Genomic DNA, 22687 nt, shown 5'->3' with positions numbered 1-22687 from the left:
TGAAAATGAAACGGCAAAATGTACAAAAACTTGATATACCATTGATTCGAATATGATATCATTGAAATATCATACAAAGGATGTATTGAATTTTTACCACAATGTTTTGCGTACAAGTAGATTCTCCGTTCACGGTGTGTATCGCCATACAAAACCAGATTATACAAAATAAATTGCATATCCGAGTTTGTATTTGACCAATCAGAGACTAGGATACAATAAGAATTAAATTATTAACAAATGTATAATGAAAGTGAAGATAACGAACAGTGATTAATGGCATAAGTCATAATCTATTATTAATCTAATCAAGATGAAATGCATAATCAGCAGAAAAGTATCCAGCTTATGTGTTTGAGTATATAATGCATTTTATTATATTTTGATTATTCATCCTTTTTGTTACATTGTTTAAATCCATCAACCGAAAGATCATTTCACTGATATATTTCATAGTACACCTATTAAAAGAGGAGTTTCCAACATTGAAATAATAACTGACCGACAATACTGTCGACATTCTTTAAAAAAAAAAAAAAACAAACAGGCAAATTAGCTGCAATGTTACACCGACAATTTCTCTGTGCTTTTTATACATTAACCTACTGTATGCAGATACATGTCCATTTGTTAACGAGTGCTGTATCAGGCCTTGTTTGTTTTGGGCTTCTTTTAAACAAAACTTATTATCTGCAAGAGTTTCCACTTTCACAACAACAATGAACTAATATTTATTGAAACTATATATAATACTCGTAAGTGACTATACTTGTTTAATTACCCGTCTTTACATGGATTGGGTGGGGCTAAGATATCATCATACTTCTCTCTTTTTTACTTCTATTTCAACAAACAATAGACGATGTTTTCTTTTTAAAATCCAAGTGAGGTGTAAAGAGTGCAATGTCACCTGAAAATTCACAAGTTGCTATATGAAATTTGTTTACCTGCTATGTTTACTTTCCATACACTTGAAAGGGTTGCCACGAAAAGAGTCGTATAGCGGAAACTCATCCTGCAGCTGCCCAGGTATGAAGAGACTAGGTTGTATGGACTATGGATATAAAATAATGGGTACGGGTAAAAATACACAATTCAGTTATGCATACATGTATGTGAAATACAAAATGTACACGCTTGGTTAAGGTGAGCGAAATAAGATGAAGAGATCTTTTTACTTACAGTCTTTCGTTATTTCCCAGACACAATGGAACACGTCACGATTAACAGAGGCTCCTCAGTATGTTTGCTGTGTGACTGCACTACGAAGTGTGGAGAAATTGAAAATATAGCAATACATGTATGTGTTTATCTTAGCGTACACCCTTCAGTAGAATAACACACATCACCCACTTCAATTCTTTTGCAATCCACTGGTGCATAACTGGGGAAAGACACCATTGAAGAAAATTGATGTCATTGACTTAAAAAATCGGTTTAAATACCAGTATCCATCGGACGATTAAAAATGTAATCATGCAACTAGTGTTAAAATTACCCAAATGCATATTATCGTGCACCATGATAAAAATCTAATAGTTACAGGTATACGCTTATCCTTTTATGTGCGAGAAATTAACATTACAATGTACGTACATATTATGTACGTCTACACACGGAATTATAGTCATGCATCAAGTTTGATATACGAACAATAACTAATACTAGGGAGAGGATATTTATACACTTATACTATTTGTTGCCCAATTCTATTCTTTTACATACATGTAAATTATTTATAAATACAATTGTACTATGTGTCGTAAATCAATTTACGCATCATACTTTGAACAAAATACGGAAAATGAAAACGTATTGTGCATTGTGTAAATATGTGTTGTCGTAATATATTTGCAATTAACAAATTTAGAACATTATCCCACACTTTATATAGGCCGAATTAATATTCAAAAGAATGTTTGCCCATTTCAGTCTGAATCAGAGATGATGTTGGAATTACTGACTGTTATCAGTAGAGAATTTTATTTCCCCACATTATCACGAGTGTGAGATCGACTTTACCCCTGTGAGATTTCCCTGTCTTATACTGCTACAATGGGATCACGCACTCGTCCTTTTTCATAACCGGTAAAGAGACTCGGACGTCGATCGGCGCAAAGATTGCATCAAATCGATGGATTTCTTCGCCGAATGCGCGCATCTGGATGAAGATAAAGCGAGTTATTAAGATTTTCACCACAAGTTGAGTTTTGGTATCATTAATTTCTCATTCATTATAATACATGTACATAAACATATAAGTGAAAATTGATAGTGGTACATGCAGTATACCTTAGATTAGCTGCAGAACTGTAGCTCTCTGAAAAAATATTGTGACGGGCAGAGAGCTACAGATCAACCCCTTATAAAAACCTTTGATTTACGGCGTACAAAAAGCTGCGCACGGTTGAGGCCTGATATCGTTGTATTCTTGTGTTGCTGTCACATAAATTTAATATCAATTTTTTAAAATATATTTTCCTACTATTCTTGTGTCTAAACATACCTTCAAATATTCATTAAAGCCCCATACGACCCGAAAACTGACAGCTTCAAATGATTTTGTTTGTTGACGAAGCCATGTTAGGTAGCCGGGCAATTCGAACCCTGTTGCTATTGGTATCTATTCATAAAATTCGTTACAAGTCATGTATTCGCTCTCCCTTGTTAGCTGACCTGTTTCTATATTGATATGAAGCAGAATTTATTCAAAAACTTCTACGTGAGAAGAAAACATCTCTCGCTGTGACCTTCAATTTGACTTTTAGATATATCGATGACGTTTTCTCTATTAACAATGATAGCTTTCATTCATATGTCGATTTGATATATCCCTGTGAGCTCGAAATAAAGGACACCACAGAGTCGTCCACTTCTGCTTTATACTTAGATATTTTATTGAAAGTAGACATTAACGGCAAACTGACAACTCAATCAACTGTATGACAAACGGGATGATTTCAGCTTCTCCATCGTCAACTTCCCATATTTGTGTAGCAATATTCCATTATCACCTGCATATTGTGTTTATATATCTCAACTGATTCGATATGCAAGAGCTTGTTCTGGGTATAGTCAGTTTTTAAATCGAGGTAAGCTACTGACAAACAAGTTGATGGTACAGGGATTTCAACAGTCTCGATTGAAGTCAGCATTTCGCAAATTCTATGGTCGTTATAACGATCTAGTTCGTCAATACAACCTCACATTGGGTCAGATGCTGTCTGACGTGTTTCATACCGATTGTTAAGCCGTTCTTGGCACACTGATTTTAACTGCGGATAACTCCGTTTACCTGATCAGGATATAGGGCTCACGTCGGGTGTGACCGGTCAACAGGGGATGCTTACTCCTCCTCGGCACCTGATCCCACCTCTGGTGTGTCCAGGGGTCCGTGTTTGCCCAACTATCTATTTTGTATTGCTTGTAGGAGTTATGAGATTGATCACTGTTCGTTATCTTCACCTTGCATATGTTATCAACAGAAATTAAAAAATGTAGTTTTTCTAAAGGTAAAATAAGCTCTTGACAAATGAAAATGCTACAAAAGCTCATTATGGTCCTTAACACTCCAGTGGCAGGGATGGAGACCGGACCAGATTAATGAAAGCCGTGTTGCCGTGAGTTTACCTATTTGAATAATTATTATTTAACGGAACTGGGACGATATATTATTTAAAATAATTAACTAAAATATTTATGGGGATATTAGTTCACATTTAGACGTTATTGTGCAAGTATGGAAATGAACCGGGATTCGAATTGACTGGCTACCTAACATGGATACCTCAACAAACGAAATCATCAAGAGCTGTGAGTTTTCAGGTCGTATGGGGCTTTAATGAATATTTGAAGGTATGTTTGGACACAAGAATAGTAGGAAATATGTAAAGAATTTTTTGATATTAAATTTATGTGACAGCAACACAAGAATACAACGATATCAGGCCTCAACCGTGCGCAGCTTTTTGTACGCCGTAAACCGAAGGTTTTTATAAGGGGTTGATCTGTAGCTCTCTGTCCGTCACAATATTTTTTAAGAGAGCTACAGTTCTGCAGCTAATCTTGGATATGTATGATATCTTTGATGCATTTGAAAGCTCGTGTATCATATTGTAACGTACGACTGTGATGTCATAGTTACATTTGTGTATACATAGCAACTGTCTCTGATGGCGTCGATCTGCATACGAGGTTCATTTGCGGTTACGGAAATAGCCTAGTTCTTACGATAGATATCGCTGCTACGCCATTGATTGTGATGTCATATATTTTCTATGATTTATGTTCCATGGCCATGAAATAAAATATTTGAGGAAGTTAGCTCCTGAGCTTTTGAGCACAACTGTGCACGATGCTACAACTAAGTATTTACTGGTTCAATACTGATCACATTAGTGCAAACATTATACATGTATTGCTGAACCCTGTCAAGTTCAAAAAAAGTGTCAATTCAAATATTGAACGGGTTTTGCAGGGACTATATTTTATGGCGAAAGGATTTGATTAATCAAAAAGTTCTAAATCTGCATGATATTACAGTTTCTGTTTCATCATATATATATTTTATTTTTATACTCCTATACTTGTATTTCAGGAGGTTTGACATGGCGGCAGCGACACTCTGGAACGATCTGCCATGTGGACTTAGAAATGCACAGAAACTCGACTGGTTTAAAAAGAAATTTAAAGACCCACCTATTTCGTCTTGTTTTTAATGGTTGATTTGTGATTCTGGTTTGGGGTTTTTTTTCCATGTGTATTTAATACTTTTCCTAAAACATTTTTGCCAATACTGTTTTAACTTAACATTTTAGAGTACTGTTTAGATACTTTGCATAGTATTCTACCAAAAAACAAAAAAACCAACAAACCTTTAACTATCGATCTTAATGTTTTATTTTGATGATTTTATAGATGTAAGATTTTATGTCCTCCTGCCATTTCATTCATTTAATTGTGCTTTTTATTGTTGTATTCCTCACCACTACCCTTGTAAAGGTCCTAAGAGTAATTTGTTTTATATAAGGCGCTATATAAATTTTATTTATTATTATATATTTATCATTATAGTTTTATAATTCATGATACAAATAGTTTAGACTTAAAACTAGTTCAAACGTTGAAATTTATTAATTTGGTTGATATATTTTTCCATACAGGATATAGGGCTCATCGCGGGTGTGACCGGTCGACAGGAGATGCTTACTCCTCCTAGGCACCTGATCCCACCTCTGGTGTGTCCAGGGGTCCGTGTTTGCCTGACTATCTACTTCGTATTGCGTATAGGAGTTATGAGATTGATCACTGTTCGTTGTCTTCACCTTTCATACAGATCACCAATTCTTAAAAAAAAAGTTTTAATTAATTCATTCGAAATTTTGAACAAAAATTCAATATTTTTGCCAACAATTTAAACATTTCATCTCTATAAGCCACTTTTTAAAGTTCGATTTTAAATTTTAAGACAAGACATTGAAAATTATGTGAAATTTAAAAAATTGACATTACTACTTATATGTCCATTAAAACTCTCAAATTTGATATCAAATTTTTTTTTGTATATCAAAGTGCATAGAGGTAGTTATTTATTTCCATTACTAAAATTAAACTTTTTCTTTATCTGCAATGTTAGAAGACATGATTATGTATCTATTTTATGTAATGATTAATTTGTGTTGCATATGTTGTGTTGACACCAACAGACAAATCAAAATCAAGTTTAATTGAATAAATTTTAAGTGCAAAAAGGTCGTGTTTAGAACACTGTAGCTGAATAACAAGCGTTGCGACCCAAGTTCTTTTTAATTTCCTAATCATTCTTCGATGTAGAAATTAAAAACCACACTTCCCAAAAAAGACGTTACTCCAAATCTCAGGTGTGAACTTCTTTAAGGATCGACATTACGCTTTACGAGTATAATCCAGTTTTGGTCAGTTTACGTATTTTTTATAATCCGCTTCGCAGATTAAAAAAGCGTAAACTGACCCAAACCAGGTTATACTCGTATAATATGCCCCCAAATTAAACTTATTCCTTAATAAATTAATGCATAAGATAAAGGTACAAATCTTCGTTTATCAAAATGTTCATACATTCTGAAAACATACAATGATTCATTTAGCAACCACGACGAAGCGTCTATCTATGAAGGCAGCCATCTTGCATGTAATTCTACGGAGCCTCGTGCTTTCTTGTTTATGTGAAGTCATCTTTTTCCACATTTTTGTTCAAAGTAATCACTATCTATACCATGAAGTTCTCTTAAAAAAATTAACACGTTCCGACCATAGTTTATGCTATTGTTATAATTTATCTAGTAATAAATCATAACCCGCCCCCTTGATGCAACAAACGGGCAGGGAATGCAATTATACATGTATCGATGTATTTGCCCTCGGACTGCCCTATACTCGTCTTAAAGTCAAACTAGAACTGTCCAAACGAGGCTAATACACCTGCAGGGCACATTGAATGGTAGAGAATTTAGAAGTTCTGTTCATCGAAAAATATGTGATTTTTTAAAGAAATATACTCTGGACAATGACAACACCCCTCCCTCAACATGGAGAAAAATTATCCTTAACTTCCTTGAATATAAAAACACTTCAATCAAATTAGCACATATTTTCTCGTTATTACGACTTAGTATCTCGTTATTATGATATATTATCTCGTTATTACGACTTAGTATTTTGTAATAACGACTTCTTATGTCGTACGTACGACTTAATATATGCATGCCGTTTATACGACTTATTATCACGTAATACGGAATTTCCGAGTTGCCTTTTTCCTGTGTGGAACACTTACGCACAGTGAGACGCAAAACATACTATTGTCCACACGCGGTGGGTACAAATGCTTATCGCTGCCTTCATATATTGCCTTAAGGCCGATTATCAGACATCATGCAACCACCCAATCTGCAGGGACACACACTAATAGGAAGTTTATTAGTATTTAATGATAAATTAGCTCAAACAAAAATCGATAATCATCATTATTCTTTGATTTAAATATCACTCGTGCAGAGGAGGAAATAAAAATAATTTCATATTTAAGTTAATGGCCTAATTCAAACAAATATCATATAGTCCATGAGCTCAGACCCTCAAATGGGGGCCATCGGTACCAGTAGAGCTAACTAATTCAAACATGGATTTTTTATGGCTTCAATACCCCTAGACTTGGAACATTTATGATAACATTTGGTGACACACAGCTTATGATGTGTTAACACATGGTATTTAATGTCATTCGTATTTCGTTAGAATACGAGCGTAGAAAATATAGACCGCCATTTGTGATAAAATAACTGATACAGACTAGGGAAATCTTTTCAGATATTGTATCAGTGGATTTTACTTCCAGATAAAAACCCTCAACAGTTCAACTTGATCTTTATTACCAAGTACTATACTGACTACTGAATTGCCTTCCTTATTCACAAAGATACTAGTATCTTGCTTAGAAGATTTTTTTCTTCTTTTATAAACTCATATCAACATTGACCCAAAAGTGAGTCATTAAACGATCATTGTGATGCAAACAGATAAAACAAATACCGTTATATTAACACGCTGATCTTCATTCACAATTATTAAAAATGTTTATCATAGCTTATCATCCTCTGTGCACGCCACACCTGCTTATTCCAGTTTGAATGCTACATGTTCAAAATGCACATAATCAAGAACATTTAAGCCTCACCCCAATTCTCACTCCATCAGCACCTCCAGTACAAACAGTTTAATCCTCTTCTTTATTTTCATCATTATCATCCCTATCTAGAAAATTTGGCAGAGCTGTGTCATCGCTAGGTGGCAGATTGTCACAGTCTTTCACTTTGAACATATCTGTACTTTTTAACCCATTCTCGAGGCAGACACAGCTTTTGATCCCACAAGTTTTGGGACATGTGCACGTCAACAACTCTAGAATGGCGTCAGGTGCTGGCTGGACGCTCATCTAGTCTATCGCTAGAATACCCTCACCATCCCGATTTTCAATTTCCCACCCACTCTGGGCTGGGTCAGGAGACTGTGGGTCACTTGTAAGACAGCGTCGCCATAATCCAGCTTGGCAGTTGTCTTTCTGGGCGTGTTTCTGCAGGAAGTCCTGGCAGGGGGCAGCTAGTGAGATTCAATATCTCCGCTTTTCGCAGAGAACAACTGGTATCTGAGCTCCAGATGTTCGCTGCTTTAGAGCGTACAGCTAACAAGTGAGCTTTTCTAATTTCTTGAATAGTTCATGGTACAGTTTCCAGTCCTTGCCAAGGTCATAGAAAGCCTTCTGTACCTCTTCATTTGACTTCAACATATTCAGTAGCGCAATTTTTCCCTTTCCTGGGTATCCCTTGACGAGCAGCACAAAAAGAAAATCTCGGAGAGGATGAAACTTTGCCAATGTATATCCGCTGGGTGTGGATGCCTGCTCCACTCTTCTGGTACATTGGTGCTTTGATAGCACTACAAAATGCGAAGTTTGATACAAACACATCTGTGACATTTGAGTTGGTCATCAGATCACAGTTTCATATCCACCTTCAGCAGCATGAGCAACACGAAGTAAATGGTCATCATCTTCCTCCTGGGCGCATTGCAGCTCAGGCACTTCAGGACATCTGACAGCTAAGAATCGGTAGCATTTCTCTTCATAGGTAACAACGAGGACTTCTGTGAAGACAACCAAGCTTCTCCAAATACTTTTCGCTTCTCCACTCTTGGACCAAAAACTTGATCAGGCTCACCTTGTCACCCTCTTGTGCGAGGAATTTATGCCACTGCTTGATCCTCTGACCAGGTGCAATGTTCTGTTCCTGTAGTCCTGCAATCCCATCCATGTTGGCCCTTTCATTGTACCTGATAGACTGGTATCAGTCAAAAACGATATCCATTCTGGTGCTCATTGATGCCTCACTGATGTCCATCGATAAGATACGATCGGGAGCTTCATCAAATGTGGGATGCTGGTCATCAAACTTAGCTCACTGGACTAGGGCCATTCCATCGCTAATCGTTGCTGATTGAATAGGGAGCGAGTCAGCTAGTGGCCCATTTTTCTTGATGCTTGTGGCCAAAACAGCTTTGTTGGTTTTACAAAGACTTCCATCAGGTGCAGCCAGTGACCGGGGTAGTGGTCCCAGAGGAAAGCACAGCATATCCTTCATGTTGAATCTCTTTTCTGTCCAATCAGGATCATTCTTGCAAACAACCACCTGTAACCTTTCAGAATGACTGATCTGCCATCAGCAAATTCTGTCTGTCTCTTTTAGTAACTGATCCAAACATCTTTAGATAACTTTTTCATAGGATCATGAAATTTCTTTACTGGTGAATCTGTCTCCAGTGCTTCTGCCCTGAATGTGTTGTAGGTAGTAAGCCTTTTGTGTGTGCATTCTTGAGGTTTTAGTAGTTATGAGATTGATCACTGTTCGTTATCTTCACCTTTCATCCACAACTACCTCCTTCGGTGCAGCAGTTCCTGTTGAAACACTAATTAAAGGTTGCTCTCAAAGGAATTGATCCAACTATAAAGTGTTTCTTCCACTAAGGAGACTGCCTCTTCGTTTTGGTCTCGCTTCGATTTCTGGAGATCAGGATGATCAATTGTGTTGAATCATGTCCCTGAGTCTGATCAGAAAACCACTCCTGTACTCGGCTGTGAGGTGATACCTGATGACAGCTCCAGGCTTCAGACTGAATCTGGTGGTATCTCCTACTGTCTGGCTCTCCCTGTTCACGGTTACATCAGTTGTTTGGTCAACAAGTATGTAGGTCAAAGTGATTGCCTTCTTTGAAAGCCTCGTAGATGCCTGGATGAGTGGCAGGAGGATTGGTCATTCGAGCATAGTATGCAGAGATGTATCTTGCGTAATTCAGTCTGTCATACGCAAAGCACCAAGGTATTTTCAGTCGGATGGCTTGAAGATGCAGATGTCCCTCGCGAGAGGCTCAAAGTAGGCCCAACAAGATGTCCTGGATGATGTCAACACATGCCATCCAGAAGCGGAGAGCTCTCCGTTGTCATGACGCAAATAGCTCAGAAAGTCATTCCATAAATGAAAGACATTAGTCAGCACGGGCTATCTCAGCAGTAAATCAAACGCAGCTTGTCCGACATCATCATTGAAGCTCCCAACAAGGTCTTCTAGGTTTTTAACAGCTTCCAGCATTTCGGAATAGTTGTTTATTTACCCACGGGAGGAAGCACTGCCAAAGCTCCCGGGGTACATCAGTGCTTCTTTTGTATGATCTGCCTTCAAATGCACCAGTCACAGACCCTTGTGCCAGGATTCCTGATTTCATGTAGAGATCACCAAGACCTGAAAGCGTCTCCCCACAATATATCGTTTATTTTATATACATTCAGATATCAATCTTCAAACACATTTTAATATGCAAATATTCTACTCCATGATCATTTTTGCTTAATTGCTTAAAGCTGCATGGGACATTGTCCAGGTGTAACAGAGATAATCGTCATCTCATCTGATTCAAAAAGGAGCTTATTTTACATTAGTGTTTGATAATTCTAACAGAAAGACGTACATGTATTTTGGCATTTTTAAACAAAGTTTGGTTAAATTTGGTAATATCATCACATTTCTATTGATGATCAAACTGCACTTTCCTCAAATTGTACGACCAGCGTTGCGCGTTAAAAAGTAATATGATAACACATAGAAAGCTGTGTATCCTGAAGTGTTATCATACTTAATTTTAATCTAGGAGTAGGAAGCTTTTGAAAAATTTGCATCAGAACTAGTTAGCTCAGGTGGTACCGATGGACCCCCTTGGCTCATAGCCTAATAGTTGATGTGGTCAGTTTTAAATTAATGTATACCAACGGCTGATACATGTATAAAGAAAATTTACATTTTCATAACTTTTATCCGTATTTACATAGCTAGTCTATAGTATTAGTATGCATCATGTATCCACCCAGCCGTTCAACAGAAGAGCTGATATCTCGGAAGTTGCGTATTATATCTCCCCTCTTTCAGGGGGAGACATTGTTTTTGTACTTTCTGTCCGTCCGTATGTCTGTCACAAAATCTTGTGAACGCTTCTCCTCCTATATGGCTCGTCCGATAGACTTGAAACTTTGTACAATACCTTATTGCCATTTGTAGATGTGCGTCTTGTCAGGACAGGAGGATTCAATTATTTTCCTAAAAGTTACAGTGGATCTAAGAGGGGTGGAGAATGTAAAATAGCTTGTGAACGCTTCTCCTCCTATATATTTTATCTGATAAATTTGAAACTTTTATACCTGTTGGATATGACTCCTGTTTGATCTGGGTCTATTATTGTATCGAAATATTTTTAAAATCTAGCTGCAATAGTTCCGGATGCAATTTTATAGACTGTATTTAGCAATGAAATTGGTGGTCAGTTTTTTAGATAGTGTTTTGGTTTGTCTCCCTTTGGAATCTCTCTAAAGGGGTCTACATAACCATGTAAAACTTATACGGTACCAATTTTGATGCACCAGATGCGCATTTCGACAAATAATGTCTCTTCAGTGATGCTCAACCGAAATGTTTGAAATCCGAAATAACTATGAAGTGACTCTATCATTTCTAATATTTTGTTTCTAGCTATTGGATTATTTATACATGTATGTTTATACTTATAAGAATCTAGAGCTGGATTCGAAAGTAAATTAAAATCTCCGCATCAGATTATATTATTTGTTACAGTTATCATCAATATGTGATTGTACAGTTTCAAAACAGCTGTGGGATGTCATTGTTTGGACCATATATGTTGCATAGCAATACTTCATGATCCTCTATTAACACCTTAAGGTAACTCCATACTTGTAGTTTTATCTGATACTAGTTTGAAAAATGTATTTATTTCCATTCATTAGAGTTAAAACTAACAAATTATCAAATAAAAAACATAGGTCATCACCCTTTTTAAGATATGAGACGTACATAAACAGAATCATATATCACTGTCAGAAAATTGCAATTTTTCCTTAAACAGCGTTATCAAAATTTCATACAAACTGGTTATGACGATATAATAGCATTCATAACAATTTCATGAAACTGTATCTTCACAAAAATATACAAAATGTCTGTAAAAAATAAAGGAAATCTATCGCATAATAGACTTGATAAAGAAATCAATAGAAACAGAGTTATTGCCTTTAGATTCAATATTTTGAAACGTATCATTAATTATTCATCTATAACTTAAACTTTTAAAATAGTTTATTTTTAACAAGATTTTTTACAATAACTATCGGAAAAGACTCCAACAAAATTTATGTTCCTATCACGCAGAAATCTAAATAAATCATTGATTTTGCAAAATCTGATGACATCACAGGAGGGTGGAATTACTTTAAGTAGCAAGTAATTTCCATCTTCATCTCCTTTTTCGGTTAGAACCTTGAAATCAAAATTATTATTCATAAAGACAGCAACACCTCTTGAGTTTGAAGCATAAGAACTGAAGAAGCATTGCAATCCCCATAGATTTCTGATATCATTTTCAATTTCGCTTGAAAAATGTGTGTTCCGTAAACAATAAATATTGAAATTCAAAACTCTCAAATACATAATGTAATTAAAAACATCTCTACGTTTTGCAACATCTCCCAGACCTTGACAATTTACTGAAAGTAACTAAACCATTTGAGTTTTGAAGTAATGTAAATTCTAAATATACGATACCCACCAGAACCATGTCTCCAGTGCATTGAAATAGAAAAAGAAAGGCAGAAAAGAAAAAGAAAGGAAAGAAAAGCTGAGAAGATATAAAAATATACAAAAACAAAGAGAATATAAAATACATGTAGCCTGTGAACGCTTCTCCTCCTATATATTTTATCTGATAAATTTAAAACTTTGTACAATCCTTCATTGCCATTTGTAGATGTGCATATTGTCAGGACAGGAGGATCCAATTATTTTCGTAAAAGTTAGAGTGTATCCAAGAGGGTTGGAGGATATTAAAATAACTTGTGAACACTTCTCCTCCTATATGGCTTATCCGATAGACTTGCCTTTTTTTTTTTTTTTTTTTTTTTTTTTTTTACAATACTTCAATGTCATTTGCAGATGTGCATATTGTAAGGACAGGAGGATCCAATTGTTATCCTTAAAGTTATAGTGGATCTGAAGGGTGGAGAGTGTAAAATAGTATGTGAACATTTCTCCTATGTGACTTATAAGAGTTCATAATGGCTATGTTCCTGCTCATGCTTTCTCCTCCATATCATACAGTACATTAAGGGGAGGAGGTTTCATTTGAAAACTTCCACTTTGGGGATCCGGGGAGACATTTGTTGTTCATAAAAACAATCTCTAGTTACGAATTATGTCGTTCGTACGACTCAATATCTAGTACGTAGGGCGTAGCAAAAAATAATATGAATTGGCAGCAATAAGCTTCCGTAAAGATGCTTTGAATTAAAAAATTAACATTTCACAAGTTTGTTTGTAAACAGTCTTTATTTACATAACACAGACTAAGGCTAACGTATTGCTTTTATCCTTGCATTCATAAGATCAAAACTTTGGCTGTCAACATTAAAGCTGTATGGTCCCAATTACAATTTTTCCCCCATCTCGTAAAAACGCTATTAAATCATTGCACGTATATAGTTATGAGACTGTACGACATATCATAAATTATTTCACCTGTTTTAACCCAAATAATTTGATTATAAATCGATGTTTACAAATAACTGCGTCACTGCCATTTCAAGTGACAGTCACGTGACCAGTTCAAACTTTCAGATCATCGGTGGTCTTATCTGTGTAAAGCTGTGTATTTTGTTATAACAGTGCCATACCATAAGTTTAATAGAAATAAAAATATCAAATACCTCTTAGTAATTTTTTTGTTTTACGCTCTTTCAGTCTTAAAACTAGACAGGTGCGTATGAGTTAATACATCATGTTGGGATTCCCCTGACGCGCGTGGGTCTATTTATAGACGTCTATTATGGGATGATTTATATATGTAGCCACTATATTTACTTTCTAAATAATATTCGCACTGTTTTCTTTTACATGCAGATGTTTTCAAGCATATAATTAAGGGAAAGTTAATAACTTTATAAAGTAATTAATCTGCTTTAAAGTAATTATGTACAAATATAATACATGAACATCGGGTCATACAGCTTTAAATAAGTTACATTTTCAATGTTCAACATAAAAAAATGAAAGGAAAAAATATCAAAAACGTGAACCAGTCACTTTAATTAAAGGTTTCTTTCACCATTTGTTAACTAATGAATGATCGTTTTCAATCTCAGTCACTCTTATGTTTTTGTACAGATGACAGCAAAAACGAGCTTCGATGAGCAGAAAGTTGGGTAATAGAAGCTTGTAAACATAACTTCTATTTTCTTCGGGCATATTTAAATGTCTTGCAGATACGTACGACATTTTTCATGGTCTGTGTGTCATTATTATGAAAATGAATTTTCTTTTAGCACACAAAAATGTTTAAAGGGAAATACTTCTAATTGCTCTTAGACGAATGCTCCAAAATTCGGGATTTTACCCCCACAGAGAAACACTGGTTAAATGAAAAGAACCTAATACTGTGGGCATTTTTGTTGTTGAATAATTATACGTGGTGTGAACTCCATTTAAAGTCATGAAGAGTGTGTCATTCGATATTGGGCGTTTTCTCTGTGCAAATAATAAACACAAACAGCTCATTTGTCATTAGGTCGAAAGCAGTCTGATGTTTTTCATATCAATTGTTTGACCATTCGAATTCCCTCCATACTGATTTTGAATATGGATTACTCAGTTCTAGGACTGACTCACGATGGGTGTGACCGATCAGCAAAGGATGCATGCATACTCTTACGCTCTTAAACCCACCTCTGATGTGCCCATGGGTCAGTGTTTGTCCTATTCTTAATTTTGTATTCTCTTGATCTTCACCTTTTCACTAAAAGGGAATACAAACTTTGACATCTAAATATTCATATTGTTGCAATCAATTTGCACCACTTATATTATTGATATGTTTTTTTAAATGATGCATTTTATAGCATTTTGTTTTTTCTTTCCTGCCGTAAAACGATTAAGTGACTGGGGTTTTATTTATTTCAAAGCATCGAGCGACAGGGTTAATTTTTCTGTAAGTGACATATACATGTAGCATCAGCAAAATGTTTTATATTTGAAAAAAACAACAACAATTGTTAGTCAAAGTTTTAAAAATACGAAAAATGCCATCCATTTCAGGAACACCGGCATTGTTCTAAATGAGCATACACTTGGTATTTGTGCAATATATCTTGTGCATATACACGGAAAATTCGAAGATAGTAAACTGATCAATTTGATAAATCCTATAAAGAATACGAAATTGAGAACAGGGACAAATCAGTCCTATGGAAACACCAGAGAAGGAAGAACTGTGCCTAAGAGGAGTAAAAATCCCCTGTTGACCAGTTATAACCAGTGAGCCCTCTCTGTCTGTCTTTATCAGTTAAACGGAGAAATCTGTAGGGACAATCAAATGAAAAGAATGGTCTTACAATTGGTATGAAACACATCAGAAATTTGACATAACGACAGGCTGCATGATTAGACTGTTGATACTGTGACATTAACCTATCTATCGGTAGTGACATTAACATATTAACCTATCTATCGGTAGTGACATTAACATATCTATCGGTAGTGACATTAACCTATCTATCGGTAGTGACATTAACCTATCTATCGGTAGTGACATTAACCTATCTATCGGTAGTGACATTAACTTCTTAACCTATTTATCGGTAGTGACATTAACCTATCTATCGGTAGTGACATTAACTTATAAACCTACATGTATCTATCGGTAGTGACATTAACTTATCTATCGGTGGTGACATTAACCTATCCATCGGTAGTGAATGTCCGTCGGATGGGGCGTTAGAGGGTGTCCCGAGTAAAATGGCTGAAATATTGCCAAAACGACGTAAAACCTCTATCAATTAATCGGTAGTGACATTAACTTATCTATCGGTAGCCTATCTCGGTTTAGAAATTGATCCATATGAAGAATACGACCAGTCATGCATCGAATCCGGTATAGTTACATATATACCTACATAATATGTAGCTGCAATAATGTAGCCCTCTCCGAATTTTTTATTCTGCAGTTTTCGGGATAGGGATACAATTCCATAGGATCTCCGTAATGGTGCAAAATAATTTTACGAATAACCGATGATAAGCCCCGTGTACTGGTCCCAACTGTTGTTTACACCAAAATGAGTACCAACTTTGTGCTTGGGCATGTCTAATAAAAGTGTTTTTCATTAAACATCATGTACAGCATTCAAAATTTTTCGTCTGCTCCGCAATGCTTGTTATCGCGAGATCTCATAAGTAGATCTACCGTAAATCCTAAACATTGACAATCTGTGCGAAAATGTGTAGTTACTCGAGCCACTCCGACAAAGAAAGGAAAATCAATATATGCACCCAGGGGTGCATGAGCCGAGTTGCATGGGATATATTGTAAAGTCAGGAATGATGTGGCATAGTTATAATTGTGAATATTCGGATTTAAACTTTAGAGTTATCATGCAGATCCAGATATTTCTAAAAATTTCAATCCTTTTTCAGGACTGTGACCTTGATCTTTTTTCTCCAAAATCAATAGGGGGTCTTCCTAACCTGCTATCCAACAATATAACCAATTTTCATTTGATTCAGTTTTAAACTTTTCGAGTTACTGTCCAGAAACCATATTTGTCTGAAGTTTTCAATCTATTTTCGGTCACTGTGACTTTGACCTTTGTTCTACAAAATTAATAGGGCCTTACTTTGCTGGTATCCAAAAATATATCCAAGTTTCATTTGATTCAAATCAAATGATATCCAACAATATATCCTCCTGAAACCAATTTTTTTTGGAATTTTAAATCTATTTTCGGTCATGTGACCTTGACATTTGACCTCTTTTCTCCAAAATCAATAGGGGTCTTTCTTACCTGGTACATAACAATATCTTTAAGTATAATTTGATTCGGTTGATTGATTGATTGTATCTTGCTTAACGTCTCACTCGAGAATTTTTCACTCATATATGGAGACGTCACCAAGACCGGTGAAGGGTTTCAAATTTAGGCCTATGCTCGGCGATTACGGCCATTGAGCAGTGAGGGTTCTTTAGCGTGCCACACTTACTGTGACACGGGTCCCCATCCGTTTTTAAGGTCATCTCCGAGGACCCGTGACATTCACATCTGATGCCGAGCATTTGGCGATGGAACTGTCACTACCTGTTTTAACGACTTTGGTGTGTCACGGCCGGTATTCGAACGCCGGGCCTTCCGCACACGGGGCGAACGCTCTAACCTCTCGGCCACCGCGGCGGTCATCATTTAATTCGGATTTAAACTTTCTGAGTTATCATCCGGAAACCAAATATTTCTGAAATTTTCGGTCACTGACCTTGACCTTTGACCATTTTTCTCCAAAATTAATAGGGGTCTTCCTTACCTGGTACCCAACAATATATCAAAGTTTCATTTGATTAAATTGTAAACTTTTCGAGTTATCATCCGGAAACCAATTGTTGACGCCCGTCCGATTCACCAAACCAATCATAAGGTTGCAGAAAGAATTTACACTTTGCTGTTCGTTTTTTAACTTGATATTAAATCTAAACTTTTTCAATACCGACGAAATAACTTTCTCCTCCGTACATGTCCATTGATGTAAATACTACTTTATATGGCATGTGCAAATGACTTCGACAATCGGACGTTGAAACTTCAGTACATCAAACATGGCACACAAATATGAATCGAGAAATTGGAATATATCGAAATTGTTGAAGACGGTAGAATAGAGCCTCACAAATCGTAAGTTGCAGGTTGTAAATTTAAATATTGACTAAGAAAAATAGAATATCATTTTATTTACGTATAGAAAGTCAGCAAATGTTTAGAATGATCGAAAATGTTGCGGGGGTAAATCCCTCCCGTATTTGCACCATTACGGAGATACTAAGGAGTTGTAGCCCTTCCCCAAACAAAAATCGGAGAAGGCTACATTATTGAAGCTAATATACACCATATACAGATAATGGTATATTGTTACATAAAAAATGTAATATGGGAAATAACGATGGAGAAGCTTGTTTGATATAATGTTAATCTGTTCGATTGTCATACATATGTTCTTCATCAAAAGAATGTTAACATCACAGAGACAGGGTTCATCATCAGATTCGGGATCATTACCAGCTTCACGGTAGTCATCAACTTCATCTTGTTTGTCATCCCGAACTCCAGAGTCACCATTTGATCAAGTAATTCATGTGTGGACAAGTCAACAAGAGAATATGTTAGTTCAAACATGTTAGCGATTTACACATGTTAGTGAACATCAAAATTAACAGTGCGACATTTAACTTCGGACACGACAAAGTCCAGACTTTTTGCTACCCTTTACAACATAGATAATGAAACAAAACAAGATGTGTTTGTGAAACACAAATGCCCCCGATAATGGGAAATTCCGAAGATGGCCAAGGTCACAAGGGCAAATGTCTTGGTACCAGTAGAAAGATCTTGTCACAATAAATGCTCATGTGCAATATGAAAGCTCTAATATTTACCATTAAGAAGTTATGACCAATGTTAATTTTTTTTAAAAGTAGGTCAAATGTCAAGGTCAAAAGGTTTAGTACCAACGGAAAGGTCTTGTCATAAGGAATACTCATATGAAATATCAAAGCTCTAGCTCTTACTGTTCAAAAGTTATTAGCAAGGGTAAAGTTTTAAAAAATAGGTCAAACTCCAAGGTCAAGGGTAAAAAAAATCTTGGTACCCACGTAAAGGTCTTGTCACAAGAAATACTCATGTGAAATATCAAAGCTCTATCACTTACTGTTCAAAAGTTATTAGCAAGGTTAAAGTTTCAGACAGAATGACGAATGACAGATGGGACAAAAACAATATGTCCCCCCCCCCCCTCCCCCATCTTCGATCTCGGAGGCATAAAAGTGTTTGTTTGCTCGGGTATTTTGCAGTATCTCTCTTTTCAAGGCTGAACTTGTTACAGATAATACAATAAGAAATATAAGCTCCTAAAGACTTTAAAATCCTGTAGGAGAATGGGGGATTTTTTGTATTATCAAAATTCTATCATTATCTTATCGGAGAAAAATCCTAGTAGGATAAATTATGCCATTATTTTCAATAGGATAATCAACCCTATATAAAATGAATTAGGATCAACTATACCAGATAAAAAATCTGAAGGATGAAATATCCCAAATATGAAATATTACAAAGGATATTAAGTCAGTATAATGAGTAAATTATGGTATTTTTATTACGTGTACCCCCATTTGTCAAACGGCAATATCAGAATTCATTGAAGACGTTCTAGAATATGTCCATAAAATTTTGTTTGAGGTATGATGCTGCAATGTTTTCCTTAGATGTGAAATAAATATGTCTAACTAAATAATTAAAAGTGAAATTTTAACATAGTTTCATGTTTTTTTTAATAATGGTGGCACAAAATTGAACTCAATACAGGCCCTCGGCAGTCAAAAATACGGCACTGCAACACCACTAATATGAATATTTTAAAAATTTGACTTGTGATTTTTCATTCAAACTCATATATTATGTTCATATATGAATGCTTGTTAAAATACATTTAAAAAATCTACCCTTTCTCAGCATAATATTTTCACAGCATCTCAATTTATATTTACATTTTTTGGCCAAAATGGCTATTTTGAAGATGATTTTCTCATAATAGAAGATAACAAATATATAACAAGATAACAAATAAATAACAAGTGCAGAATTGTTTTATTTAATTCCACAAGTGCATGATTGCACATCATTAATTTTTTTTTTTATTAATTTACAGATAATTTTAAGATGTAATACCCCTGTATATCAATTAAACAAATATGTACCTCTGGCTTTATATGTGAATTAGATGACAAAAAAATGGAAAGAAGATTGGAGCTATAGTCTACTTAAATATAAGTGATGAGGTATTATTGTATTCATTTTACTAAATTAAAAAATATCCAGGTAAATGTAACAAGAATAGATATGGGTTATCCCATATCCAAGATATTCGACTTTTAATTTACTTGAATTTTCACTATGCTCAGCTGATCTCTAAGAAAAGACCACTCGTTATGAAACTGGTGTATAGTACTTCATGTACGTAGCAAACACCGTCACCAGTCTTTTGTCAATAGCAAACAGTGCATACACCGGTCCTTGCAAGACATGAAAAAATGGATAGATGGCACAAATACGGTACAAAGATATTTATGCTTTTTATACGCCCGTCTTAGGACGGGACGTATTATGGTATGGCGTTCATGTCCGTCCGTCTGTTAGATTTTTCGTGTCCGACCCGTAACTTAAATACTACAAGGCCTAGAATCATCAAACTTTGTCTGTATATACATCTTGGGTAGAAGGTGTGTCGCACATTAAAACCAGGTCACTGTGACTTTTCATTAAGAAGATATCCGTCTGTCCGTCCGTCTGTTAGCTTTTTCGTGTCCGACCCGTAACTTAAATACTACAAGGCCTAGAATCACCAAACGTTGTCTGTAGATACATCTTGGGTAGGTGTGTCGCACATTAAAACCAGGTCACTGTGACTTTTCATTAAGAAGATATCCGTCTGTCCGTCCGTCTGTTAGCTTTTTCGTGTCCGACCCGTAACTTAAATACTACAAGGCCTAGAATCATCAAACGTTGTCTGTAGATACATCTTGGGTAGAAGGTGTGTCGCACATTAAAACCAGGTCACTGTGACTTTTCATTACGAAGATATCCGTCTGTCCGTCCGTCTGTTAGCTTTTTCGTGTCCGACCCGTAACTTAAATACTACAAGGCCTAGAATCATCAAACTTTGTCTGTAGATACATCTTGGGTAGAAGGTGTGTCGCACATTAAAACCAGGTCACTGTGACTTTTCATTAAGAAGATATGGCCATATATGGCAAAAACTTGTCCGGCTCATAACTTGAAAACTATTAGACCTAGAATCACCAAAATTGGTCAACTAATGCATCTTTGGTAGAAGGTGTGTCGCATCCTACTTTAAGGTCACTGTGACATTTAATTAAGGTGATATTAAAAAAAATGTTTTAATGGGTACAATCTATACTGTTAACAATATGTGACGGGCGTATCATGTGCCGTGGCGGTGCACTTCATTTGTCGAATGATAAAGAAGGAAATCAAGAAAGTTGGGGATTAGCAAATTTATTAAAATACAGCAGAAAAGTATAGCTTTCAAAATACTACATGAGAATGTGTATACCTATTAATTCAACTTATTGGGGCATATACTTTGTGCAGGCTTAATTTTTGTTAAAAATGATAATTTTTACCACAAAATTTCCCTATCAAACCAGTCTTATTTCATCATTCTTCCCAAATTTTTCCTTTTATATCTGTATGGAAATTCAAAGCAAAGACATGGAAAAAATTGAAATCTCTCGGAATAAATACAATTGTACTCTAATTTTTACCATGTAACAAATTAATGTGAACTTTAGAATGACAAAAACAAGAAGGATTGATGTAATCTACACTTTCTCCAAATTTTGTGTATGGTATAACCTTAACAGCAAAGAAACCCTTAAAAAATAAATAGACATGCATATGTCACACTGAATACATTGCAAATATCTTCAGACTGGTGACCTTCACCTTTTAATTGTGGTCCGAATCCAGGTGTTGAGTGTTGTATACGCATTCCGTCATTAAACAACGGGAAAACCCCACATAAATTACTGATTAACAGTCTCTCTCAGAAGAAATTGTATGATAATTAACGAACAATATTCATCAAAGTAATATAATTGTTGCAATAGTATAATCAATCGTGAAAAGATTTTCAATCGAAGAATGACCTATATATTTTCGTGCAATACACTGAGGAGGCAGCTAGCGTAGGAATAACAACACTTCTTATATACATTTCTGGGGGGAAAGTGATTTTTCTTAAAAACATTTGACTTTAATTTTGTTTTCTCCCACGTATTACATACACATCGATATTCTATACATTTGTTGTAATCCTGTATCTGCTGATCATGAATGGAACTATATTTTTCAGAGCAATTGTGTGAAGAGTACCTGAATCCAGTAATGCAAGGTGAAGATAACGAACAGTGATCAATCTCATAATTCCTACAAGCAATACAAAATAGATAGTTGGTCAAACACGGACCCCTGGACACACCAGAGGTGGGATCAAGTGCCTTAGGAGTAAGCATCCCCTGTTGACTGTAATATATCTTGAATAGATAGTATGCACCGATCGAACATATTAAAAACAGTATAAATCCACCCAATGATAATAGTACATGAACCAATACCGGAGTTCGATCTGGACATGACGTCACGCTACTAGACTCCTACTTTAAATCCAATCAACTGTTATTAGTTAGGAACATTTCTCCTACACAATCATCTTTAATGACATTGCTTTTCTTTTCATGCATGCCCCTTTATATGTTTTATAAATAGTATAAATCTAACTATCAATTATCTTGTATATATGTAAACTGTTCAAAAGGATTATTACCAAAGAGACTTGTTATCCTATATATTTATTAAATCGAGATACAGGATCTGGCCATAAGTAAGTTCCCCCCAATAAAATTCTCTATACATTTCATACATTAAGGA

General features: G+C 35.5%; 1 protein-coding gene across 4 annotated transcripts in view; it reads right to left on the bottom strand.

The window, feature by feature from the left end:
* The window catches only part of LOC125682221 (mucin-22-like), a 62583-nt gene extending 60946 nt beyond the window's left edge, over nt 1-1637 (bottom strand). For 2 of the 4 annotated variants that reach the window (XM_056153772.1, XM_048922680.2), the window contains exons 1-2: nt 1183-1637; nt 948-1054 (exon numbers count right to left, since the gene is read on the bottom strand). In XM_056153772.1, the coding sequence (XP_056009747.1) occupies nt 948-967 (20 nt within the window). In that variant the 5' untranslated portion in view covers nt 968-1054; nt 1183-1637. The remainder of the gene's footprint in view (nt 1-947; nt 1055-1182) is intronic. The other 2 variants (XM_048922683.2, XM_048922681.2) reach the window with 2 other exon arrangements.
* Nucleotides 1638-22687: the final 21050 nt, after the last annotated feature.

Source organism: Ostrea edulis, chromosome 2, assembly GCF_947568905.1.
Source record: "Ostrea edulis chromosome 2, xbOstEdul1.1, whole genome shotgun sequence".
Taxonomy (NCBI): domain Eukaryota; kingdom Metazoa; phylum Mollusca; class Bivalvia; order Ostreida; family Ostreidae; genus Ostrea; species Ostrea edulis.
Note: the sequence above shows the minus strand (reverse complement) of the source record. Positions and strands in the feature narration are given on the sequence as shown.